Source organism: Mauremys reevesii, linkage group 4, assembly GCF_016161935.1.
Source record: "Mauremys reevesii isolate NIE-2019 linkage group 4, ASM1616193v1, whole genome shotgun sequence".
Lineage (NCBI taxonomy): Eukaryota > Metazoa > Chordata > Testudines > Geoemydidae > Mauremys > Mauremys reevesii.
This window is the reverse complement of record NC_052626.1, coordinates 62,972,107-62,998,756: the sequence shown is the minus strand read 5'-3', so window position 1 is coordinate 62,998,756 and position 26,650 is coordinate 62,972,107. Positions and strand designations below refer to the sequence as shown.

The 26,650-nt window shown below is 41.4% G+C and overlaps 2 protein-coding genes across 20 annotated transcripts in view; one reads left to right on the top strand and one right to left on the bottom strand.

Moving 5' to 3' along the window:
* The window catches only part of CDAN1 (codanin 1), a 94,147-nt gene that overhangs the window by 41,892 nt on the left and 25,605 nt on the right, over positions 1-26,650 (top strand). For 4 of the 9 annotated variants that reach the window (XM_039536975.1, XM_039536979.1, XM_039536981.1 and 1 more), the window contains one exon: positions 691-2,544. The exons of 2 other annotated variants lie outside the window; for them this stretch is intronic. In XM_039536975.1, coding sequence (XP_039392909.1) covers positions 691-816 — 126 coding nt within the window. In that variant the 3' untranslated portion in view covers positions 817-2,544. Of the gene's footprint in view, positions 1-690; positions 2,595-26,650 lie in introns of those variants that run through there. 3 more of the 9 variants (XM_039536973.1, XM_039536974.1, XM_039536972.1) reach the window with 1 other exon arrangement.
* Positions 5,375-26,650, bottom strand: part of STARD9 (StAR related lipid transfer domain containing 9) — a 174,345-nt gene continuing 153,069 nt past the window's right edge. For 5 of the 11 annotated variants that reach the window (XM_039536963.1, XM_039536968.1, XM_039536964.1 and 2 more), the window contains 10 exons: positions 26,399-26,596; positions 22,701-22,884; positions 18,885-19,031; positions 18,292-18,400; positions 16,212-16,354; positions 15,187-15,251; positions 14,888-15,090; positions 13,721-13,800; positions 10,787-10,945; positions 8,137-8,959 (listed from right to left, as the gene is read on the bottom strand). In XM_039536963.1, the coding sequence (XP_039392897.1) occupies positions 8,858-8,959; positions 10,787-10,945; positions 13,721-13,800; positions 14,888-15,090; positions 15,187-15,251; positions 16,212-16,354; positions 18,292-18,400; positions 18,885-19,031; positions 22,701-22,884; positions 26,399-26,596 (1,390 nt within the window). In that variant the 3' untranslated portion in view covers positions 8,137-8,857. Of the gene's footprint in view, positions 6,765-8,136; positions 8,960-9,779; positions 10,069-10,786; positions 10,946-13,720; positions 13,801-14,887; positions 15,091-15,186; positions 15,252-16,211; positions 16,386-16,783; positions 18,196-18,291; positions 18,401-18,884; positions 19,032-22,700; positions 22,885-26,398; positions 26,597-26,650 lie in introns of those variants that run through there. The other 6 variants (XR_005597980.1, XR_005597981.1, XM_039536965.1 and 3 more) reach the window with 6 other exon arrangements.

Here is a 26,650-nt window from a genome sequence, read left to right as displayed (position 1 = left end):
TAGGGTTGTCTTAGGCTGGATCTGTGCCTGCCCTGCTCCAGCATAGATTAGAAAACCTGCCACTGTACCAGCTGACAGTGGTCCCCAAGAAACCATAAACTAGCTGGGGACAGCTGAAGTGCAGCACACTCTGGCCATCCCCTGACCTGGCCAGGCTAACAGGAGGCTGGGTATGTTGGCTCTGCTCCAGCTCAGAACTTCTCTATGCCAGGGGAAATTCTCAGCTGGCAAGATCTAGCTGCTTTTCAGCCTGTTTGCCATCACCAGAATGCACCAGAGAATCTAGCCTGCTGGCCAGATGTGTAAAATGTGGGAGTCTCAAGTTAGTCTTCTGACAAATGTGGTCTGATCTTTGATGTGCTCAGCACCCATAAATTCCACTGCAGTTAATGGAAACTGCAGGTGCTCAGCACCTTTAAGAATCAGGCAATGATTTTTAGCTGCTGATAGGTTCGTATATAAACTAAGATGGGCACAGGGATCAAAGGGAAGGCTTGGCGTGCAAATCTGTGTATCTTATCACTTCGGCAGCTGCGGTCGCTAGCCTGCGTCATTGTATTAACATCCCAACACAAAACTTTGACCCCATTTTTGCCTGTGAAATCTCAACTTTATATTATTCAAAAGAATTTTGCATCCCTTGGTTCACACTTCTAAAAGATGGTCTCTGATTTGCATTGTTTGTTGCAGGATTTCTTGGAAGAATTGGAAACTATTTCTAGAATATTTATATCCGAGTATCATGTTGCAGAACCCAGGACTAGGCCTTGTGAATTGGTGAGACAACCAAGAGGTACCGTGGCAGCACAAAGCTAGTGCAGACAATCTCTGTATGGATTAAGGAACTGAGGAGAACTCAACATGTGGAATTTGATAATGCTGCTGAGTCCATGCAGTAAGCCTCTTGCTTGGATCACAATGCATTGAAAGGTCACTTGTGCAAAACCTGCATCAAACTTTTCCTCGAAGGAGGGTCACTAGGTGTGACAGGAACACACATCCCTACATCTGCAAATGGAAATGCTTCTAAGAGTTGCTCTCTAAGTTTGGAACTCTTAAGAACCTGACCATGATTCACAGCTGATGATTTCCACTTGTAGTGGAAACACATCTCGTACTCCTGCAGCAAGAGGCTCTGAACAGCGTCTGGAATCCGTTCTCATGCACAAAACCTGCTACGCTGCTGGAGGGATTTCTGGTGGTTTCCCAAGGTGCCATCTCTTATCTTAACTTAGTGTGATTTCTTATAGAGTCTTTTAGGAAATACACTGTGCTACCAGGAGAGGGAAGAGGTCAAACTATAGCCCAAGTTGATGAACGGATATTTATTTTTCACCATGAGCTCAAGCTTGAAGGTTTGTTTTTTAAAGTTTTTAAGACTCATTTTAAAAGTAAAATCACAAAAACAATATTTTGGAGCATTGGATCAGATATTATTTTAAAGGACATTCATGCTTATGTTTGTGTCTCACTTAACAAAAGCAGCACTTGTATTTCATGTTTTTTATAGAATTGAGGGGGAGATTATCTGGTTATCTTTTTTACTGGGGAGAGCTGACAGTATTTTAAGAGGCATTGTTTTTGTAGTGTGAGCATAAATGCCGTGTATCTGTTACTCACTGTCTTTAAAATCCTTATTGCCTTGAGTTTGGGGTTCTTCCATAGAAATATTTGTGTGTCATAAGCTCAGACTAGAGTAATTAGATTGAAAAATGTAACTGAACTTCCATGAAGTAGCATCACTGGGATGTTGGAAGGAAGCAGTCCTATTCATGGCATGTCCATCCTCATGGATCCACCTTAAAAGGAGAACTGCCAGTATCTTAAATACAGTGTTCCAAGTGTTGAGTGACTAATATATTGCTAAAATCCAGTCCCCATCAGAGAGTTTTGCATAGGATTTGCCTCCCTCTATAAGGAAAGATTTTTCTTTCTTTTGCCTAACAGGTTGATGGAGTGTCTTTTCCTCACTAAATACAGGTTATTCAAAAGCAAATATTGTGTTACATAAGACAGCTAGACAAGGTGAATCCTAGGCTGTTTGCATGAACACTTCTGTTGCTAATTAGCCTATCTCGCTGGTATCGGTAGGAATTCCTGGGGTAGAAAATGAAATGTCAAGGAGTTAAATTGTTTTTAAAAATCAGACTAACTACATAAATCTGGCTACTACTAAAGCCTATTGGACACAGAGAAAATGAGGGAAACCAAAGAGGACAATGTGCATGTTGCAACTTTTTTGGGTAGTTTTGTCACCTCTGACTGTTGGGTGCTGGATTGAAGGAGACTGCAAATACGAGGTATCTGCCTTTTCAGTGTTTTTTGTTTGCTGTCATCATGCTCAGGTTGATGTTCAGTAATAACATTATCATGTGAACAAAGTGTGTGGACAGGAACAGCTGCTGCAGTATGAACTGAAAGAACAGGTGTGCTTCATGCTACAGCACACTCGCTCTTCAGGGCTCAGTATAACAGGACCATTTCACTGTTGATATCTCAGTGAAGCTGCCAGATTTGCTATAATAAACAGATTACCAAAATGCAGCCCTGTTTTGTTTCTGAACTGTAAGTATATAAAGCTAGAAGTGCACAGAGTCACTCGTTTTTGTTTTTTGTTTAAACTGGTGCAAACTAAAGCACACAAGGATGCCCATCTCTAAAGAAGCATGGCTGGGGAGCTGCACTCATCCTGTAAACACTCTGCAAGGCTTTTGTTGCAATAGTGAAGTTGCTGGGTCTCTTTCAGCCAACTCAGGTGTAACAATGACTTTGCCAACATGTTGTCCCTGCGCTGGCTGGTGAGTTGTGTTGTTCACATTACTTGTAATAAGTTTTTTATTCTGAACTTTCCCCAGCCCAAAACGGTTGGGCTGCACCTCTCTTCCTGTGAAGGCTGGCGGTCTCTCCTCCAGGCTCCAGGGTTTGTCTGTGCCATGGCATCAGATTATCTGCTGCTGATGGTGGAAACAGAGTGGTAGTTCAGGCCTTCTTCCTTGCCCTTTAGCCTCTTGATTTTTAAAGTTTCTTTTGGGGCAATAACAAGCAACGTCATCTTTTCCACCTCTCATCTGTTTTCTCTAGGGTGAGTCCACAAGACATCTTATAGTCAGTATAACTGCAACAGAGCCTGCATTCATATGGAGATAAACTTAAGGAGCTGCTTGGTTCATTTCCCAGACATATGGTTCCAGTCAACTTTACACAGGTGGACATGAGTGTCATTGCAGTATGGATGCTCTCTGCAGTGCCAGGCTCCTCAACTTCCTTCATCCTCTCTCCAAACTCCAGGAATAAGAAAACATTAAGCCATTCTGATGGAAATCTTACACCTGCTAGAGCTAATGACAATAAAACCTGTCCCAGGAAAAAGAACAGGAATACTTGTGGCACCTTAAAGACTAACACATTTATTTTAGCATGAGCTTTCGTGAGCTGCACCTCACTTCTTCGGATGTCCCAGGAAAGAGATTCAAGGCACTGCTCTACTTTCTTCCTAGTGAGAAAAGGGTTAGGAGGAGACTGGGCCATCCTAGACTTCAAAAAGCATGATCAGCAAGGATGATCCATAAAATGGGCATTCTAGCTTCTTTGTCCGTAATCTCTCCAGGAGACCTTTTCTACTGTTGGACCAGGAAGAGGTTTTTCTGCGTAATCCCATCAGATGCTGTCATTGGCAGTTTCTCTGGTTTGCCTACAGCAATTGCTCCTGTCAGTACAAAATGCCACTCTTTTATCTGTTAATCCACAGGGCACTGACAATGCTACCAGCCTGGGTGAGGAGTCTAGGAATTTAATTATACCTGTTCTTAGACTCCATGCTAATCAGAGCATGATCTTTGGATACCTCATAAAAAATGGCCCTACTGGTCAGACCAAGGGTCCATCTAGCCCAGTATCCTGTTTTCTGACAGTGGCTAGTGCCAGGTGCCCCAGAGGGAATGAACAGAACAGGTAATCATCCAGCGATCCATCCCCTGTCACCCACTCCTAGCTTCTGGCAAACAGAGAGAGACTGCACTTGTAGCTTGTGTAGATAATTTATTCCACATACCAGGAACTCTTTGCATCCCTACAAGCACCCTGTGTGCCACCACCTTATCCCCTTCTATTTTAGGAACTTCCTGCAACTCCCCCACTCTCAGGGCTTTTGTGTGCCCGTTACCCCCTCCTCTATGTGAGGGTCCCCCTTAATCCCAACCACCACCACTGCCACCATCAATGACTACTACTTAGGTTAGGGATGGGGCAGATTTCCTGTCCTGCCCTGCATCTTCCCCTCCCCACCATCATTCTTCATGTTCCAATGGCCTCTGCAAAATGTCCTTATTTCTTTTCTGGGACTGATTTCACCCTCCCTGCCCAAGGTACATTCTTTGTGTATCTGTACCATGGCTTCCTGAGAGTCCATGTATATCACTATCATACTTCATATTTTTCAGGAATTTATGTAGTAACCCCTGTGTTCCTATACAGTGTTAAAAGCTCTTATGAGGAGGGGCCAAGCCCTATGAAGAAGTTGAAGTGCATCCGGTATTTGCAGGAAGACAGGCACAGCCTAATTGTCTCTGACTGGCCTAGCCTAGAAAAGAAATAATCAGGTAACAGACTTTCAATGTTCAGTCTGCTCTCTAGGGGGGTACATCTAGTTCTTCTGTAGTTTAAGATTAAATAAATCACCCATTGAGCATTATGTTGAAAGCAGGGCCCTCATCTTCAGTGTTGTAACAGAACCTCAATTACAAACACCCCGGGACTGGAGGCTGTTTGTAACTCTGAAATGTTCTTTCAAAAGTTTACAACTGAACAGTGACTTAAAAGCGGTGTTTTTCTTCTACATAGTAAGTTTAACGATCTTAATTGAAATGAAACAAGTACAGAAACAGTTCCTTTACCTTGTCAAATCTTTTTTAAAGGGAAAGGGATTTTTTTAGTAGCTTATGTTTAACAGTACTGCACTGTATATTTTTTTTTTTTTTTGGGTCTCTGCTAAAGCCTGATTGTGTACTTCTGGTTCCCAATGAAGTGTGGTTGACTGGTCGGTTCATAAATCTGGTGTTCTACTCAAGTGAATCCATCTGGAGTGAGGTACCATTGGGGGGGAGGGGGGAGGAGTGTGTGCTTCTCTTGGGTGGAAGCCTTTCTGCCCCCTTTGAGTCTAGCTAAGCATGGGAATGTCCTGTTCTCTCCCTCTCCACTTTTCCTTACACAGGCATTGGAGGCTCAGTGCCAGGGGTTTCAAACTCCATTTACCTTAGGCCCAGTGCCAGTCCTCAAATCCTCCCAGCAGGCCAATAATGTCACTGAAGATGATGTTCAGAAAAGAAAACATTCATATTGTATTTTTTATTTCAAATTTCTTAGAAATAATGAAACTGTCATATAACTTTATACAATTCTTCGCCTGCCAGAGAGTTTTTAGTGTTTGCCAGACACTTGGCAACATTTCAGTTGTCAGTTTGTCGATGCTTGGCCCCAGTGACTGAGCAGTTGAAACCTTCAGGATTGCATCAGATAGTTGTGTTCAGTATTTTGACTCGTTTATATTCATTGTGGAAAAAAGTGTCACTGCCTGGCAACTAATGATGGTATCTCTGTCCCTCTCCCCCAGCCACTGGGAGCTGCAGGGGGCGGTGTCTGCATGTATCTCCCCTCTTCGGGCCATGACTTTGAGACCCCTGCTCTATGCCTACTCTTTAGGGGCTGCTGCTGATGGTGTGGGGGAGGAAAGGGGTCATGTGAGGTGGGTGGGTGCATTTATTCCTACCAAATCCCAGTAGCTAGAAGCCTTCCCTCCCCTTCTGTGGAAAACAGTGGCCATCCAAAAAATGTGAAAATTAGCTACTCCTCAGGTGGAGGTCAGCTAGGAAGTTGTTAGGGTTGATACTCTAAAGTGCATCTTGAAAAGTCTCAACAAGACTCAGTGCTATACTCCTGACTTCAGTATCTCCAAATTAACAGCTAGGCATTGCATTGTATGGAAAATGCTATAATAATGCTTTGAAGGAATTGCAAGTGTCTTGTGCTGTTTGTATTTTTCATAGAGAATTAGATAATTTATAGAAGTTAATAAGTAATTTCTCATTAGAGGATGTTGTATTGAAGCCCTACAGAATTTTATCATCAAGTAAGCCTTTTAGTTATTTCCTAAATCACTTTAATGACCATTAACTCTCACATTTTGTGAGGAGCTGAGTAGATAGAGCATGTTGAGTCAAGACCATGAATGTCAGTTGGAGCATTTTCTCTATGTAGAAAATACCATTTATTATGGATATGAAAATAGCAATCCTTGCTGAGAGCGAGATGGGATAAGAGATACAGTACGCTTGATTTGATTCACTATCATTCAAATCTACTGCTATGATAGTAAAATACTGACAGGAAGTTTTTGCCTAGTCTTGATAAATAAATCAGCTGGCTTTTGTCCCACTTTTCTTCTAAACAAACCAATCCCACACATTAACAGTATCATAAAATGTTATTTGCAAAAGAAAACATTTGTATAAATAGGGCTAATTAGTATCAATTGACGATTGTATTTAAAAAAAGCTTATTAATTAGATATCAGTAAAAATAAAAATTAGCTTCATCAGCATATAAAAAACTTCAAAATAAGTGCATATATATAAATAACTTAATTTGTAAACATAGAAAAAACAATCATATGCATTTATAAAAATAAACATCTGATGCACTGTACAATAAGACATTATCCTTCAATAGGCACTGTCACTGACCTCCTTGAGTCGTCCTAGATGTTGTTCCTGAAAATATTGTTTTGTCATTAACAGAGTGCCATGTCCAAAATAATGGAAAACAAGCAAACCTTTCACTTAAACAGCAAATATTTTATGGGTTATATGAAGATTTCATACCTTTCCCTGGCTAGTTGCAATAAAATAGCTTATTGGCACTTTCCCGGATTACAATGTGCTGTAGCTACTGCTAAGTCTGAATCAAAGGGTTCTGGGGTACTTAGGAGGAATTCTGCTTCGTGCACTTAAAGTCCACCCCCAAGTAACAAATCAATACACGATGGCTTTTTTTAGTGGAAAGAAGGAAATGGGTTGTTATCCCTTTAAACATTGGGGAGTGCAGCGTGGGGGCTTGTCACTTGCTGAAAGCTATTTCTGGAATTTGTTTTCTCTGGCAGGTGAGTGATTAATGAAATAAACTTAACAGTCGTTGAGTAGGTGCTAAGCAATCACTTCATCCCTGTCACACTAGAACAAAGATTTGATCTGAATATTTTACTTTAATTTTCTGGACCATTTGACACAAATGGGTGTCTAATTTACTATGCTTAAGAACTGAATTCTGCCCTGTTAGGCATGTGCAACCTCAGTGAAGTAGGTGGATTGCAGAGTTAAACTGAAGGCAGACTTTAGCTCTCAGATTCTAAAGGTGCACTGGACTTGTTGAAGTTAAGAAAAACAGCCATGATTTTTTCACCCCAACATGGCCCCTAAGGCTGGTTGTCTAAGTTAGATGCTTTATATAGGTACCCATTCATCACATTTAAAGTGCAGTACTACCTTGGACAGCAGGGACCTTTACCCCTTACAAGCAATAAAATGCCTTAAGTGGTTCTCTGCTATAGCAATGTTGAAGAGCTTTATCCAAAATAATAATAATACAGCTCAATGAAACCTAGTCCCTTAATTATTTTTAAAAGAATTTCATGACCGAATTTTATAGGAAGAGGGTTTTCTGTATATAAAGTTTTAAAGCAGGAGTTTCAGACAAAACTCAGCTGGAGATTTTCTCCCAGCCATGAGCTCATAAGGAATGCTACAAGGGAACTGTGAACAGAAAGGCTCTGTACCTTAGCAACTGTCCCATTGTAGCCAATGTCACAGGCTAGACACTCTGGTTGGTACAGGTGAGAAAAAGAATGGAACAGCCATCAGGACAAAGCTAAACTTTTCATGTTTGCAGGATTTTAATTCTAGAAACAACTTGAATCATCAGTTCTATTTAAAAAAAAAAATAGTCTTGCTTTACAACTGTCAATTTGGTTTCTCCACTTCAAAGCACCTAATTCTGCATTACGATGATCGTGTAGTAGCGCACTAATAAATTGCATCTCCTGAGGTATGTTTTTTTTGCCACTGTTGCTGAATAGTGACAGTTTGATATACTGGATTTAGATCTTCATTCAGGCGGGGTGTAGAATGATTAGCTTGTCATGCTGTTAACGTTTTAACCCTGCCAAGAAGAAGTGACTCCTCCAAGTGAGCAAGCTGACTTTATCTACAATGTTTATTATGAAGCCTCTATCTGTAAGCATCATTCTTGTCAGATGCTACAAGGAGCAGTACAACAGATTTGTTTCTCTATATAAGGGCTTGTAAAAAGCCTCTGGCCATGATATACTCTTACATCACTTCTTTTTTCTTGGAAGAAAAACACAAGCAGTGGAGGAGGAAAGATTGCACTTGGAAATGGCTGTAACCTGTCTTTTGCACCCAAGCAGATTTCTGCATATAGATGTTGATTGCTTGCAAGGTGAGCGCTCTCTGCCTCTGCTGACAGAACTTCTACAGGCAGTACTTTTTCCCACTACTGAACAGCAAGTGTAGTAAGGGACCTACCTCTGGTAAGGACAAGTACCCGAGAAATGTTTACTCTTTGAACAGTGATTCCTGGAGCTGCTGATCTTCCATTTGTTTGTTTCAGTAATAGCTTTGCCCATGGCTGGTTAGCCTGTGGCGTCTCATCTCCAGTTCTGAAGTGGGACATCTTTTCTAAGCCAAAATGTTACTTTGTCTGGAAGATAAAGACTTTCAGATCTATTCCTTGGTACTTAGCAGCTGTCTCCCACTGTAACTGTGTCTGGTTCTGTTGTTAACTAACATTAACTAGCAAAAAAATGTGCTAGCCTAGCAATCACCAGAGGCTGCCGCTTAACAATGGAGCTCAGAAGCCGTGCAGGTATAGCTGGGGCGCCAAGATCGACCTGCAGAAATTAAAATAGAAGGGTTTTTGTGAGTGCTCTTGAGTCAAGAGTTTTCCCAGTGTGGGTTTCCAATGGCTAAATGGTGTAAGAGAACACAGTAAAGTCCCTGTGTCACAGAATGTGCCAGCAGGCCACAAATAACGATGAGTCAGGAAAAAGCCAATAGTGTTTAATAGTATGATTGAAGTTAAAATTAAGTCTGCCTACTTCATACTGGTGTTGTATAAGAGAGAGAGTCAACGGCAGTGCTTAGGTATGATTTGAGCAAATGTAATTTGTGGTTTGATTTATAGCTTGTGACTTTAAGTCAGCTTCAAATTCATGAGAACAAGCTGCTCTGACAAACTATGCAAATTCAGTGTATGCCTACTTAATTTTCTGCAGTATAGTAAACTAAAGCCCCTAGTCACTGAAAGTACTGTAAACAATGATTTTACATTAAAATATAGGGAGAGCATTATACAATAGAACAGACCATTGAAAAATGGGGATGAAAAGTTCCTTGAGGAAAAAAATAAGCTTCATTAAATTTTAGCTCTCAGGGTATAACATCACTACACAGTACCGTTCCTTTTTATTTTTAACATGCAGGTGAAAAAACAGAATTAGTTTGGCTGCTAAGAGCATAACACAAACTCCTGTATCACAGTTCATTGAAATGAGGGGGATCCTGTTTTCTCTTTTAAATACTCCCTAGTCTGTTCACTCAACTTGGCAACGGGGGATTGAGTTTTACAATTCTTTGCTTCCTTGTAGCTGGCACCATAAGACTAGTCCTATGTTGTAAGAATGGAAGATGCGACTATGATAGTAATTTTCCGTTTCACTTTTACATTTGTTGTCTCAGGTTCACTGACTTCCCCCTTGCTCTTGTATTGTCTCAAAGAGTGAAGACTAATTTGTAAACCACCTTCTGTGACCCCCTCTAATTTGTCATCTCTCCTGTACTCACTTTCATCACCTGGCTCTGATCCCTTTCTGCTTGAGATAGGGGCTGAAATGAACATCATACGCTCAATGGAGGTCTTGCGTAATGGCAGTGTATTACAATGGAATTGTATTATTTTCAATCTCATTCTTTATTCATTCTGGCATTTTGTTTATAATAGCTGCAAGAAAATACACAGACTATTGTGGTGATTGTTTACTTTCAGTTGCAGAGCCTCACAAATGAAAAATTACAGTTTGCATATAAAGTCACCTTTATGGAAGGCTCTCAAACCTGTTAATTATCCTTCTGACAGCTAGGTAAGTATTATACCCATTTTACAGCTGGAGAAACTGAGACACAATCATTAGGAGAGTGGAAACTACAACCTTGGATTCTGGGACTTAGACACCATTACCTTTCTAACCCTAGACAGATGGCACTTATTGGAGCTCAATACATTGCAAGTATGTGCTGTATAGATTTTGCTCACTAAAAATCTTAGTTAACACATGACAACACCTTGTGTAAACCAGTCTTTAGATGTTGTAATATCAATAAAAGGATCTATCTACATTACATACGGAATCAGGTGCCCTGACATGATTGTAACAAGGTTGTCTCCCTACTAGCTTAAGTTCCAGCCTATATTACATATTGGAACACTGTTTAAGTCTCTCTTGTAATCAGGCTACCACTGTGCTCACAACAATCTCACTGAATTTAGTATGATTGCCATTCGTATGTTGACAGACTTTAAAAGTGCTCATGCTAGTATATTGAGACTAATGTTAGTTGTATAATACTCTCACTGCAGAAATGGGTTAGGTGACATCAGAAAATGCTTAGACTCAACTGGATGTGTAACTGAATCAAAACATTTGCAGGGAATCTCTCACCTGTGCCATGTAAATGACTCTGGTGATGTCTTTTCCATTTACTCTATCAGGTTCCAATATCCAAGCACTTGGCAGAATCTCCCCTCGTACCATTTCTTTACAAGGACGAGGCATGGACTCATCGTAGATAGATTGAATAGCTAAAATCGACAAGTTTTCCTGCATACAATAGAGTGCCAAAAACAGTTATTTATTTAGCATAGGGAAGGCACAGTACAAGTTACACAGATGAAATAGTTTGGACCAGACTTTGTCTCAGTGTACTGTGTCCAAAGGGATGCTGATACCTATTAGTCCTGAGCAAAGGAAATGCCTCAACCAGCTCATACCCATTCATTTAATAAACAAAAAATGCTCTTAGGTGTGTCCTGTTACCTGTGAGGGGATCCTCTCCAAGAATCCCACCTCCCTCTGCCACTTTTCTTCCCTCTAGCCAATCTGTTTACAACATAAGGTACCATTGATTTGAATCACCTACAATAAAGTTAGCTAAATTCACTCACCTCCCAGTGCAGACAGCTCAATCTGTTAAGGCACAGTCCTAACACAAGCAATATAAATTGTGTGATGCATTTTAAAGGTAAAACGACACCATGTACTGTTTATTCGAGGCAATGATTCATACATAAATACTGTAGTACTTAAGTGTTAGCTTAACCTAGTTTTTATAGAATGTGAAAGCAGAAGGAGAAACCTGGACAAGAATGCCAACCTCTGTAAGACACTTATAATAACCAGCTGGTGGATGCCACAATCTCCTGCAGCTGGAATACAGGTAAACAAAAATGTGTAACATCAAGTCATCTAAAACAATGTCAAGCAGCTGTGGATCCTAGACTTCATTATACAGATGAGAGGGGGGAAAGGAAGGGAAGAAACTCACTTCAAAGAAAAATAAAAGCGACGGCGTTGTCTACACTAGATTTTAAAAAAACACCCTCCCTCCCTTCTCTCCCCCCCCCCTTGAAACACCATATTGCTCCTAATCTTGGTGCAGTTTAAACAATGATATGTTAGGGTGATGGGAGTAGAGTGCACCCTAGAAATTCTGAAGTGGGGAATAATTTGTGATAAGCAGAAAAGAGAGAGGCACTGCTGATGAAAGGGACTCCTCACAGATATAAATGTCTTAACTATGAACGCCAGCTAACACCTAGAACTTACTCAAGTTTTGGTATGTCATGTCTTCTATATGACTGAACAGCTATACTGGGTCAGACCTAAAGTCCACCTAGCCCAGTATTCTGTCTTCTGACAGTGGCCAATGCCAGGTGCCCCAGAGGGAATGAACAGAACAGGTAATCAAGTGATCCAGCCCATCGCCCATTCCCGGCTTCAAGTTAAGTCCACTGGGTTGGAAAATGTATTACAATAGATCAGTGTAGCATTACTTTTAACAGGAAACTGAATGCATGCATATAGAGGTCTTAGCCAGCCAGGGTGTGAATGTACAGAGCCCTAGCCTTCCTCAGCAAAGTTGCCATAGGGAGTCTGCTACCACATATTTCAAAGTATACTACTGAACTTTTGGCAGGTCCACACAGCCAGTGCATGGCAAACTAAGACTCCGTGTAGATCTTTGAGAGCAATTTAACCAAATTTTTAAATAACAAAGTGACAAAACTTGAAGTAGGTTAAGGTTAGAGGTTACATTTTTATACCTACTAGTGAATCTGCAGAGAAAATAAAGCTAGTTTAAAATCATTAGTGTCTCAGTCCAGCAACTCACTAAGCACATGCTTAATGTTTAGCATTTGAGTAGCCCAACTGAAGTCAATGGGACTGCTCCTGTGCTTAAATGTGGTGCTGGACTGCAGGCTAAGTGCATACTTGGTTCCTCTTTAAAGACTCGCACACTAAGACCATGGCTATGAATAATCTAGGAAGGCCATTTTGAACTGACATTTCCATTTTAAGCCATTACCTAAATTTAAAATTGCATTTGGTTGAGGCCCTAGCATTCAAGTAACTTATTTTTATATACACTTGATTTACTAATTGATAAAAGGACTTGTATCAAGTTTCATTTATTTTAAGTTTGTAAACAGCATCATATAAACTTGTTTTTAAATTTTATTAGTGAAAATACAATTTATCTTAAGTCTATGCTTTAACTAAAAACCTGAAATTGCTGAGAGACATGATATGGGCAGCTGATAACATAACTATTCTCACAATGGTCCCTTATGGCCTCGGAATCTGTTACTAGATGTTTTTAGTTTACTTTTTTTTCATATTTATTTATTCTAATGACCTAAGGCTCATTGTTCAGGCATTCCTTGCTCCAAATGTGGTGCAAGATAAAATCTGCTGCAGTTCCAGATATTATACACTGCTCTCTTTACTGACTCATTACTTTCACGTGTGAATACTTAAGCTTTTTGAACTATGATTCTTTAACAGTCCTAATAGCAATACTTCTGTTTGCATCTTTGCTGTGGCATCCTCCCTATGCTGGGTTATTCCACAAACCATGCTCCCATATCAATAGAAGTATAAAATCTTTGCGCTGGGCCAACAAGCAGCACCTCCATGCTCTGCTCACTCCTTCCAGATGAATACTAGAGCGGTTTGTTGCCAAAGCATTTTACATTGTCCATCAGCAAATACGTCTGGAAAATCTTCCCTCTTATAGGCTACAGACTTAACTTTCAAAGGCACTGGCCATACACGCTGTTCAAGATGCAACCCGAGTTATTTTATTCTTATGTTCTGATAAATCTACCTCATAATATAAGGAATCAGGCTAGAATTTGAGAATCAGCATTTGAACTCTCAACACTAAGAAGGACTCCAGGAGCACAAGCAAATCTCTCTTCCCACCTAATTCAACTGTGGACCCTCTTCCCCATACTCCATCTTTTTCTTGAACAGTAATCTTAAACATTTTAGATTACCAGTAGGCTACATCTTGGAAAGTACTGATAAATTTACCTCTTTGGCCTCTACAGTAATGCAGCAGAAATCCCGTGGTTGCTTTAGATAACACAATGAAGTATCACTCACCAAATATACTGTAAGAAATTGAGGGGGGTGGGGGGAGAGAAGAGGGAAAAAAAATCACACTACAGCAACTATACATGGCTACCTGCTTTTGAATGTTTCCTCTTTAGAAGAAACTTATTCCTCATCTGTACAATTCTCCACTGCCTTCAAAGCTTATAAATAGCTGTATATTAATTTGTCCAAGCTGAAAAGCAACACAGACTAGTGCAAAAGACAGCCAGCCTATTGCACCCAATTTCTACAGTTTCTGCCACTGCTGACTGAGTGCAGAACTCTGTCCAACAGAAATGTTGAGACACATCTATGGATTAGAACTGAGGGGAAAGACAGCTCCTTAAGGAGTTGGTGACATGAAACTGTAATGAGTCAAATCAGCTATTTAAAAAGCCCCTTGTTACATATTTATTCTCATGACTTTCAAGCCCATGTCTTTATTTTTTCTATCAAAAGCCATGCACACCAGTAGTACTATAGATGAATATTTAATAATAGTTCCAAGGATCTTCCAAGAGGTAATAATATGTATTTTTAAAAGTAGCAAAACATTTGTTTTCCAAACAGCTCATTGTTTCTATAGAAGCCAATATGTTACAGTGGGTCAATAAAATAGTGAATATTCTGGGCACACTGAGCATAAGATGAATTTTTTAAAATACAAGTAACATTCTAAAGTAACACCAAGGTTCTGGCTTTGAAATTCTTCATTACAAAGGGTCTGAGATAAGGGTGAATCTGTCTCATTTATTCAAATAGTTTGAGCTTCTATTGTCTCTAAGAGGTGGGTTCAAAAGATCCTGGGTCTCTATGAATCAATGGTGCTACATCAAATTGACACCATCTGAGGATCTAGCCCTACATGTACAGTGTCAGAGTGGGTATTTACCAAAAGCATCTCACTTCATATGTCTGTTGTTCAGTTTATGATGTGGTTTTCACCACAGTAGGTTACATTTATTCTTTGACTTTTCAGCCTTATCTCTTCTGATAAAATGGCTAGCAGTGGGAATTGATAACTTTCTTCAGAGGACAGAGACAGCTATGAACCAATTGCCATAAAGTTCCCTTAACACACAGCAATCCCAATTGATAACTCACCCAGCTGAATATGGCTCATTACTTTATGTACTTGAGCTGTGTTAATGGTTTTGTCATATAGATGCCTTTTGCCAGGGTCTTTCACCATGCACCACACATTGGGAAGAGGTCTTTCAATCACTCCAGCTCCCAAAAACCCATGCTTAGTTGCTGATGGGAAGACTTTGTAATAAACCAGAACCTCTTTTTCTGTACACTGGTATCTAAAGAAAAAAGACATGCTTCAGGTATTTGCACTAAAGACAACATAGAAGTGTGTCCAAGTACCCCAAAAAGGAAAACATCTGGCATATACTTACTTCCAATCAGCTGCTGCCTGGCAGTTGTAAAAGTTCCTCAGGTTATTGGAACATGCTGCCATAACCTTAAAAATTAAATTCAGAGATGTAATCAAGGGAAAGTGCCTGATCTATAAATTGTGTTCACCTGTCTTGCAGTACAGCAGTTTGTCTCAGCCAGACTGAAGAGCAAGCCTTAACTGTTTGTGTGTGAATTAAGTGTATACAACCAGTCATGCCACAGTGGTAAGACCACACCTCCCCATTGCCTATTGTGGGAAGGTTGACAGGACAGTATAAAACTGCCCCTCCACTTGGAGCACAGCTGATGTTCTCCCAGTGTGATTCCAAACAGAGGCATGTCAAGTTTGGCTCTCCCACCCTCTGCATGCACACACACACACACATTCCAGTCATGCTGGATACAGCCTGGTCAATAAGCCAGGAAGCATTAGGCAGAAAGCAGAGTGTTTTCAGAGAAGAGACCAAGATGGATAGACAGAAATTCCTTAGATCTAGTATTACTGTATGTATCCTTTGCACAGTGTTAAAACTTAACTGAAATTTGGGGAGAAAAGCGTTCGTTTAAAATCCCCATCCCAGTGATGTTGGTCAGCTACAGTGCTACAATGAAGTTTAAGTCTGGTAAACTTGTACAATTGCCTGGAATGATTGAGAATGAGCATGTTACAAAATCTGTAAGACTACACCCTATTGCCTTCGCCAAACTTTCACCATTATGGTGCTCACCACTGTAGGCCATCTGGTTGTTGTTATTTTAAAATTCTAAATAAACACAACAGTCAGAACCCCATTGCTGCAACCTGGCTTGCTTCACTTCTGCAGTTTAAATTTCTCTGAGCATTCTTATATACAATTGACCAATAAAAAAGGGCAGGCCACAGTGAGCTGTCATGGTCAGATCAGCTTTCTAGATAGCTGAGCAAGGAGAGCAACAGATGTTCCAGACAGTGTGTTGTTGGAAACCTGCCGCACACTCTGTTAGGAAATACAGAAATAGATAATGACCATGCTCATTTACTCACCTCAGTGATAGCATTAGCCAAAATGTGTTTGGACAAATCCTGGTATTCTTTCGTAGGAGAGGAGCTGACTGAAAGAGTTAGTCCAGGACTGAACTTATGGCTGATGCTAGCAGATGGAAGTGGTGGCTGAACTCTGCTGCTCTCTGTGGAAGGTGAAGAAGTTAAAGGAGACGTCTTTGAAATGGAGATGAAAAAAAATATTCTATTCAGGCTACTATACCATCTCCATCACCATGGTACTCAAGTACCTCACAGTAATACATTCAGCAATGTGCAGCTTTCTCAAGGGGAAAATTGAATGTAGATATTTCAAAATAATCTGAGTGCTGTGCAATGTGTTTATATCAGCAATGGCAAAGAAGTGCATCTTACTCTTGGAACACAAAAGGGATGGGGAAGGAGGTGGTGCTTCAGCATCTCACTTCCTATAGCAACAAGATGTACACTTCGCTACAAGTTACGAAAGGCACAAAAATACTCTTTAAAAAAAAAAAGAGACTGCAAAGGGAACTGGGCCTTAAAACTGACTACCTTGACATCTATCCAGTTCTGAAACGTCCGTCACATGATTCATTCCACATATATATTCAGTGACATTCTTAAATGATCACTCTTAGAATCTTGGGTTGTATGTTTATCCACCTGCAGCTGTTAAAGGTAGATGTAAATTAGAGTAGCCCTCATGATGCTCTAGAACAGCACAGGGGCTGTCACCATGCAGAGACAACGCCAGGACCTGGGCAGTGTCAAAGAAAAAATTAAGGCTCCTCTCCACACCACCTCGATTTGCACTCTGTTAATTTAGTCCAAACCTAAAGCTATGGCCTAATATGTCAGGATTTTCTGGGATGATCTCACCTATTTTGTGCTGGTTTCACTGTGTGTGCATAATGCACTCCTAATGCTGCTGAAAATATTTAAAGAAATAAGTAGCAGGCAGAGCTACTCATGAGCTGGCAGATACGCTGAAGCAGAATTCCATTACAAAAAGTTTAACCCACATTAGACTTCGCTTCTTTTAAAATACTTGTTTTGGTCATAAAAGCTCACTGGAAGTACTGTGTTGACATCTGCTAGGCCTACACAACTAAAGGAGAACATAGTTGCAGATTTTTTCAAACCTCAATTGAATACTGGAAACTAACTAGGTAAGACAGCATGCTAGGCAAAAAGATTTCACTCCCTGCAGCTTTTCAAAGAGGAGAGGATTAAATCTAAATTGGAGAACGTCAATCAAAATCAGTAATTGAAGATTAAAATCAAGAAGGGCTGATAGCTCAGAAATAACCAAAAGGCTATTAATACTTTTCACTTAAATAGAGCTTCTTGTGATACCGGTATGTATTATTAAGGTAAGTATTATTAGGTCCATTGTGCAAATAGGTAGATTGAAGCAGAAGAGGTAAATCAGTAACAGCACTGAGAACAGAACCCATTTAACTCCTAATCCTCTAACCACTCAATCACATAAATGTAAGCAAGGCAAGATGGGAGGGCCTGCAAGAACTACTGATGCACATCTTGTTTATATCATCTCTGCCCATAAGACCACCTACTCATAAGTAAGTTGCAGTTTGGTTTAAAGGGTATCCATATATTATATATATACACACTAGCAAAATAGCTGTGCACACAAGTCAGTGTGTGTTTAATGCAATTTGCAAGCCTACACTTGAAAAGCTAGCCTTAAACTTCTTTGTTTCAAGGCATTTATGCTCTGGTCCTCCTATCTGAATATGTTGCTTACCTATATCCAAGTACTAACATGGGAACTGCTTCATATGAACCTCTGTTTGTACAGTGCCTAGCAAAATGAGATTCTGGTCCCTCACTGGGGCTCCTAACTTCTACAGAAATGTAAATACATAAATAAAGTAATAATAATACATCCTATTGTAATTTTCAATAAATTCCACCTTAGACTCTGGACACTGGTAGTCAAGATTTTTCTGAAGATGCATAGTAGCAAGATAGCTTCAAAAATCTAGAATCAAATCAAAATTGGATGATTGCATAGATAATAAATCCACACAGATTTAGGATGTGAATCCCAATTTAAGCACATATTTTTTCCACTTACCACATGCTGAATTCTTTTGTAGTTGCTCTAACACATAAAGTTGACTATTTCTAACAGCTGAGCGACCTCTTGTATCTCCTCTTGGAAGCTCTGCATTTCCAGGAGAAATCTGTTATTCAAAAGAGGTCAAAAATAGTTTGTAGTGAGGACTAGGGAAAGAAATTAAACTACCTAATTAAACAAGTACTATGCTTATAGCCTGAAACCTTCTTTACAAAGTTGGTATCTACATATTAGTTTAGGGAGACCCTTTCCTTTCACTTTGCTCTGAGAATGCTCTGGTTACCTAACTTTTAGCTAGTAAAATTGTTAGAGCTGTTAACAGTGTAATGCAGTGTCTTGAAATCAAAGTTATACAAAACTTGGTTCATATTAAGGAAGTGAAGACTATCAGTCATCTTCCTCTGCAGTTATAATGTGGTGACCCGCATTTAACATCTTCGGAGCATGGCACACACTTGGACCTTGACAAGTTGAGAGCCCTGATTGACCGTTAACCTTCCCCAAAACAAAGCCTTCTGCTATTACATCCCTCCTCTCACCACCAAAAAGGCATTACCTTCACTGACAGCCTGTCAGCAATCTGCTCTTACCAGTGCTTCCTGTTTGCTGAGTTTGCCTGCAGCGTAAGTAGCAGCATTGCTGCTGTTATAACCAGATGTTGGGCCAGAGGAAAGACTCAGGCTGGAATCTGTACATAAAGTGCTTGTGCTTACAAGTGTCTTCAGCTTTGCTTCTTCCTGTGAAGGATGCCACAGTGTTATAAACATACTAGAACGTAGGAGTTGTCTACCTTCACTAGCATCTAGCCAAATAAACAAGTGTACAGTAGCTCTGCAAAATGAAATAGTGATCTTATTTGGTGATTTAAATCCAATTCTCTGTGGGTGACTGTTCACATTACAAAAAATACCACTACTCCTAACACTAAAAAGCACCCTGATTCTTAGAAGCATAGAAATGTAAGGCTGGAAGGGACCTCAAGAGCTCATCAAGTCCAACCCCCTGCGCAGCAGATGTTTGTCTAGCCCAGTGGTGGGAAACCTGCGGCCCGTCAGGCAGGCCATGAGACAGTTTGTTTACACTGACCGTCTGCAGGCACGGCCACCTGCAGCTCCCAGTGGCCACAGTTTGCTGTTCCCGGCCAATGGGAAGCATGTCCCTGCAGCTCCCATTGGCTAGGAATGGCAAACCGCAGCCACTGGGAGCTGCAAGCGTCTGTGCTTGCGGACAGTCAATGTAAACAAACTGTCTCGTGGCCTGGCTGCGTGTGGCCCACAGGTTGCCCACCACTGGTCTAGCTTAGTGTCCAATGATGGGGATTCCACAGCCTCCCTTGGAAGCCTAGTCCAGTGTCACAGTCAGAGTTTTAGCCCAGAAGGGACCTCCTGTGTATCACAGGCCACCAGCACCACCCACACAGTAAATTTAACAGCTGAAATGAGACCACAGTATTACAGCCCACTGGAGACTAGACTGTTATATGCCACAGGTAGAGAACAGGAGGGAGGGGAGGTGCACCAATGTTTGAGACCCCCTGCAATGGCAGTGCTTAACTAGCCTTATAGTACAAAAGTTTTTCCTAAAATCTAACCTAAATCTCCCTTGCTGCAGACTAAGTCCATTGCTTCTTGTTCTACCTGCACTGGACATGGAGAACAATTGATCACAGTCCGCTTAATAAACAGCTCTTAACCTATTTAAAGACTATCAGGTCTCCCCACACACCCCTGCCCCCACCGTCAGTCAGTCTTCTCAAGACTATACATGCTAAGTTTTTGTTAACCTTTCCCCACAGGTCAGGTTTTCTAAACCTTTTATCATTTTTGTTGCTTTTATTTTGATTCTCGCCAATTTGTTCACATCTTTCTGAAAGGGTGGTGCCCAGAATGGGACACAGTACTCCAGCCAAGCCTGACCAGGGCTGTGTTGAGTTACCTCCCATGTCTTATGCACAACACTCCTCTTCATACACCTCAGAACGATATTGGCCTTTTTTACAACTGCATCACATTGTTGACCCATTTTCAATTTGTGATCCACTATAACCCCCCTACCCCCCTTTTCAACAGTACTACCACCTAGCCAGTTATTCTCTGTTTTATAGCTGTGAATTTGACTTTTCCTGCCTACATGTAGTACTTTGCACTTGTCTTTACTGAATTTCGTCTAGTTGATTTCAGACCAAGTCTCCAATTTGTCAAGGTCATTTTGATTCTAATCCTATCCCCCAAAGAGCTAGCAATCCCTCCCAGTTTGGTGTCATCCAGCAGATTTTATAAGCATACTCTCCACTCCATTATCCAAGTCATTAATGAAAATATTGATTAGTACGGGACTCAGGATGAACCCGTGCAGCACCCAGTTTCCCCAGTTTGACAGCATACCATTGATAACTACTCTTTAAGTTGGCAAATTCAGCAGAAAGTCCAAGACTGTATGGATCATGGAAACTGAATGACCATAAAAACCATTCACGTGGACACTCCAGGTCAAGAGTGTGGCAAGCTGGGGGGGGAGGGGGAGGAGGCGAATGAGAAAAACAATCTCCTTGAAATTCCAATTGTTCCTCTTTGCATCTCTTCAAGTGAGTCCCTGCCTTGACATAACGCACTGATAGGGAAGGTGTAAACAATAAATTTACATTTCATCATGGGGACAATTCAAACCTCACATCCACAATGAACTGTGTGTCACCATGATTCAGCAAGGACGCTTCTAGCACAAGAAACTGAATTATAAAGGGGGAGAAAAACACTTGACTTCACCTCTCATCTCTGCTCATGACATCAGCGACTCTCAAAGAACTAAGCTAAGAAGGGAGTGGCTCCAAGCTGAAAGAAGACCTAGCCTATGAAATTTACAACAGTGTATGGTGACACAAAATCTTTGCTTTTAAGTTCACCTAGCTTGTTAAGTTAGGTATTAGCTTGAATATTACTCTTATTTTCTTTTGTAACCAATCCTGACTTTTATGCGTCATCACTTGTAATCACTTAAAATCTTTCTGTAGTTAATAAATTTATCTTATTGTTTTATCTTATTGTTTTATCTTAACCAGAGCGTTTGAATTTAAGTGTGTGGGAAACTCCACTTGGGATAACAAGGCTGGTGCATATACCATTTTCCTTTGATGAAATGATGGACTTTCTATGGGTAGGTCCATACTTACCCGCCGGGTCGACGCGGAGAGTTCGACGTCTCGGAGTTCGAACTATCGCGTCTAATCTAGACGTGATAGTTCGAACTCTGAACGCGCTCCCGTCGACTCTGGAACTCCACCACCGCGAACGGCGGTGGCGGAGTCGACGGGGGAGCCGCGGAGTTCGATCCCGCGGCGTCTGGACAGGTAGGAAATTCGAACTAAGGTAGTTCGACTTCAGCTACACTGTTCGCGTAGCTGAAGTCGTGTACCTTAGTTCGACCCCCACCCCGTAGTGTAGACCAGGCCTATGAGTGTGCATTGGTCAGTAGTGTGCTGCACAGTACAAGATACACATTTCTAGGGGAACAAGACTGAGATTGGAGAGCTTGCAGGTGTTGCTTTGTATGTAATTCATGAGTGACTGGTCAGAGTGCTCATGTATTTAGCTGGGAGTGAATTTACATGCTGAAAGATGTGTGAGCAGGCCAGGGATGGCTGTTCTGACCCCAAAGCAGTGTAAAAGGCACCCCAGGTTAGAGAATTAAGGAAACACCACTGCTCAGCGGTCCAGATTGTACCCTGGGGAATGTCTCAGAGGGTTACTGCAGCTTCTGCTCAGAAGAGGTGACAAAGCAGTTGCTATAGGGAAAAATATGGTCATAAATTAGGCAGAGTGACCTGAAGGTAACATGGTACCATTCCAAAGCCAGACAAAAAAACCCAGCAAAACTCTCACATGTACAGTAAGGGTGACAAAATACAAAACAAATGGAAGAGGCAAACACACACACACACACACACACACACACCCAGGCTAAGGAGAAAAAGAGAGAAGCAGACTAAAAAGGATGGCAAAAGATTTTCTTTTTATCTTGTCATTTTAACGTACAGAATTCAACCACATTAAGCCTGTATCAGTAGAGTCACTACATGCATTCATATCCAGCACTTGTGGCTTAAAGACATTCTCTCATACAGTGAGTGAAGCTTAGGAGTCTTGGCATCCTGATTGTCAATAAAATGACACTACTGCACAAAGGTAGACCAGAACCACCACCAGTAAATCAGTGTGGGGTTGTTTGTTTTTAAATATAAGTTAACAAGATTATTCCTTATTACCTTTACCTCCTTAATAGACAAAATTAAAGATAAAGATCTGCCTTGGGCTTAATCACCATCACGGTTACTTTAAAAAGAAAGAAAGAAATTGCATTAACATGAGTCATGCAGAATAGTTCAGTAACTAGAGTAATTTAACGCTCACCTTCTGTAGATGAGAAAATATTTGCTCTCGTATACGTCTCTTTTCTTGCTCAGCTCTCTCCCGAAGTTTGTCCCTTGCTCTTGCAATTTCAGTCTTGGCCTCTTCTCGTGCCCTCTGATAGTCTCGGAGTAGTAGTTCAATCTCTGAAGGATACTGGGAAATCCTCCTCTTTGGTTCTTGGACTCTAAAGATTGGAGGTGGGAAAAAGACACACTAAGAAATGTCTGATACAATGCCATGGGACAATGGTAAAGAATCACAGAAAGAGTTGCTTTCTTCCAACACTGAACAAGGAACTTCATAATAAGGAAAACAGGATTATTCCTAAAAAATACGGTCTCTCCCTGCTTCACGGAAGAGCTTCTGAATAGCTACCTAGCTTCTCTCTGCCTTGCTGAACATTTAAAGAAAAATGCACGCATGGTCACCTCAGGCTTTATTTAAATAAAAAACTTCAATATGTATCAAGTATCAGAGGGGTAGCCGTGTTAGTCTGGTTCTGTAGAAGCAGCAAAGAATCCTGTGGCATCTTATAGACTAACAGACGTTTTGCAGCATGAGCTTTCGTGGGTGAATACCCACTTCTTCGGATGCAAGTAGTGGAAATTTCCAGGGGCAGGTTTATATAGGCAAGCAAGAAGCAAGCTAGAGATAACGAGGTTAGTTCAATCAGGGAGGATGAGGCCCTGTTCTAGCAGTTGAGTGAAAACCAAGGGAGGAGAAACTGGTTCTGTAGTTGGCAAGCCATTCACAGTCTTTGTTTAATCCTGAGCTGATGGTGTCAAATTTGCAGATGAACTGGAGCTCAGCAGTTTCTCTTTGAAGTCTGGTCCTGAAGTTTTTTTGCTGCAGGATGGCCACCTTAAGATCTGCTATTGTGTGGCCAGGGAGGTTGAAGTGTTCTCCTACAGGTTTTTGTATATTGCCATTCCTAATATCTGATTTGTGTCCATTCATCCTTTTCCTTAGAGACTGTCCAGTTTGGCCGATGTACATAGCAGAGGGGCATTGCTGGCATATGATGGCATATATTACATTGGTGGACGTGCAGGTGAATGAACCGGTGATGGTGTGGCTGATCTGGTTAGGTCCTGTGATGGTGTCGCTGGTGTAGATATGTGGGCAGAGTTGGCATCGAGGTTTGTTGCATGGATTGGTTCCTGAGCTAGAGTTACTATGGTGCGGTGTGCAGTTACTGGTGAGAATATGCTTCAGGTTGGCAGGTTGTCTGTGGGTGAGGACTGGCCTGCCACCCAAGGCCTGTGAAAGTGTGGGGTCATTGTTCAGGATGGGTTGTAGATCCCTGATGATGCGCTGGAGGGGTTTTAGCTGGGGACTGTATGTGATGGCCAGTGGAGTCCTGTTGGTTTCTTTCTTGGGTTTGTCTTGCAGTAGGAGGCTTCTGGGTACACGTCTGGCTCTGTTGATCTGTTTCCTTATTTCCTCGTGCGGGTACTGTAGTTTTGAGAATGCTTGGTGGAGATTTTGTAGGTGTTGGTCTCTGTCTGTGGGGTTAGAGCAGATGCGGTTGTACCTCAGTGCTTGGCTGTAGACAATGGATCTTGTGGTGTGCCCGGGATGGAAGCTGGAGGCATGAAGGTAGGCATAGCGGTCAGTAGGTTTTCGGTATAGGGTGGTGTTAATGTGACCATCAATTATTTGCACCGTAGTGTCTAGGAAGTGGACCTCCTGTGTAGATTGGTCCAGGCTGAGGTTGATGGTGGGGTGGAAGCTGTTGAAATCGTGGTGGAATTTTTCCAGAGTCTCTTTCCCATGGGTCCAGATGATGAAGATGTCATCAATGTAGTGTAGGTAGAGAAGGGGCGTGAGTGGATGGGAGCTGAGGAAGCGTTGTTCCAGGTCAGCCATAAAAATATTGGCATATTGTGGGGCCATGCGGGTGCCCATAGTGGTGCCACTGATCTGGAGATATATATTGTCATCAAATTTGAAATAGTTGTGTGTGAGGATAAAGGCACAGAGCCCAATGTAATATATGCCATCATATGCCAGCAATGCCCTTCTGCTATGTACATCGGCCAAACTGGACAGTCTCTAAGGAAAAGGATGAATGGACACAAATCAGATATTAGGAATGGCAATATACAAAAACCTGTAGGAGAACACTTCAACCTCCCTGCCCACACAATAGCAGATCTTAAGGTGGCCATCCTGCAGCAAAAAAACTTCAGGACCAGACTTCAAAGAGAAACTGCTGAGCTCCAGTTCATCTGCAAATTTGACACCATCAGCTCAGGATTAAACAAAGACTGTGAATGGTTTGCCAACTACAGAACCAGTTTCTCCTCCCTTGGTTTTCACTCAACTGCTAGAACAGGGCCTCATCCTCCCTGATTGAACTAACCTCGTTATCTCTAGCTTGCTTCTTGCTTGCCTATATAAACCTGCCCCTGGAAATTTCCACTACTTGCATCCGAAGAAGTGGGTATTCACCCACGAAAGCTCATGCTGCAAAACGTCTGTTAGTTTATAAGGTGCCACAGGATTCTTTGCTGCTTCAATATGTATGATTATGTGTGAAGAAGAATTGTATCTGCAGCAGTAACAAAACTCACCAATACATGTTCTACTGAAACAACAGCCCCATCTCATCACCCCACTATGCCCCCTTTTGCTTCTTGGTTAACCCCTCACTCTCACCCTCTCTCCCCCAAACACATGCCTCTAATTCTCTCACTCTCTCTCTTAATGGGCAGCATGGAACTCCCATGGTGAGTCAACTCAGTGACCACCTCTGACACGATCTTCTCACAGGGACCTGGAAAGCCTTGGCATGAGTTGCATCACTTATCCTTTCCCACCTGCTGTCCCCAGTTCCCAGTCTGTGCAATCACCACATTCACATCTCCTTTGCACTGAGCTTGAAAATTGGATTCAGGGTGCACGTTTGGTATTCACCACAGTGAGAATACTTACACCTCTGTGACATCCTATTAACATATAGGAGCAACTTAAGATGCTGATTTTGATCTATTAAGCTCAGTAAAACAATGGTCCCAATTATCTATTAGACTGCCTCTCTCCCCATCTACTACCAGGGCAGCAAAGTTCAGCTGGGGAAGTCTCTTAATTCAAACAACTTGGGGCTGGGGTTCCCAGCAGAGAGCCCTTAGACCCTGGAATTCACTTCTCTCACTCATCTGACAGAGCCCAAGTTTGTTGATACTTAGAGCATAATGCAAATCTCATCGCTCTTCCTTGGCTTTTTGGGTGAGGAGTGAAAGGAGAGGTTGGTGAGTAATTTATAATAAGTGGGGTGCAATCTTGCTTTTGCTTTTAAGAAAGTCTTTTGCTAAACATTGTATATGTGCAAAAATAAGTCCATGGTTTACTACTTTAGACTATCAATTAAAACTAGGTAGATATGAACTATGCGGCATTTCCTTTGCAGTAGGGAATCTTAGATTTCCCTAAGGCATGAGAATCTTTTCTAAATTAATAGTTTGAAAAGTGAAATCAAATTGACCAAAACTTGTACAGAAAGTTTTTGCCTTCTCTAGAACAAAATAATAAACAACTCTCCTGCCCCAAAGTTCACCACTTCTACATCTGGCATTCCATAGGAGAATCTATGTGCTCATACGACCACAGACACATCACTGTGAATAAAATGGGAGTTGTGCATGTACACCTGAGAGCAGCACGGGTTCCCAAAGATGAAGTTTATGTGTCCCTACCTAGTATTTTCTACTACATTTCTTCTCAGTTGCTGCAAGTACTCTCGGCGTCTGCTGGGGAGATCCAGATCCCGCTGGTTTGTGTCCAACGTCTGCATCAGGCTCAGATGCTTTTGTGGACTGAGACTACGGGTTCTCCTAAAGCTCTGCAGCCTTTCCTCCCTCTGCTTTCTCAGGGCTTCGATTGTCTTCATGTGCCTATTAAAGGATACAAGGTCAGAGTTACAAGATATGCACCTGGTAAAGTTACAA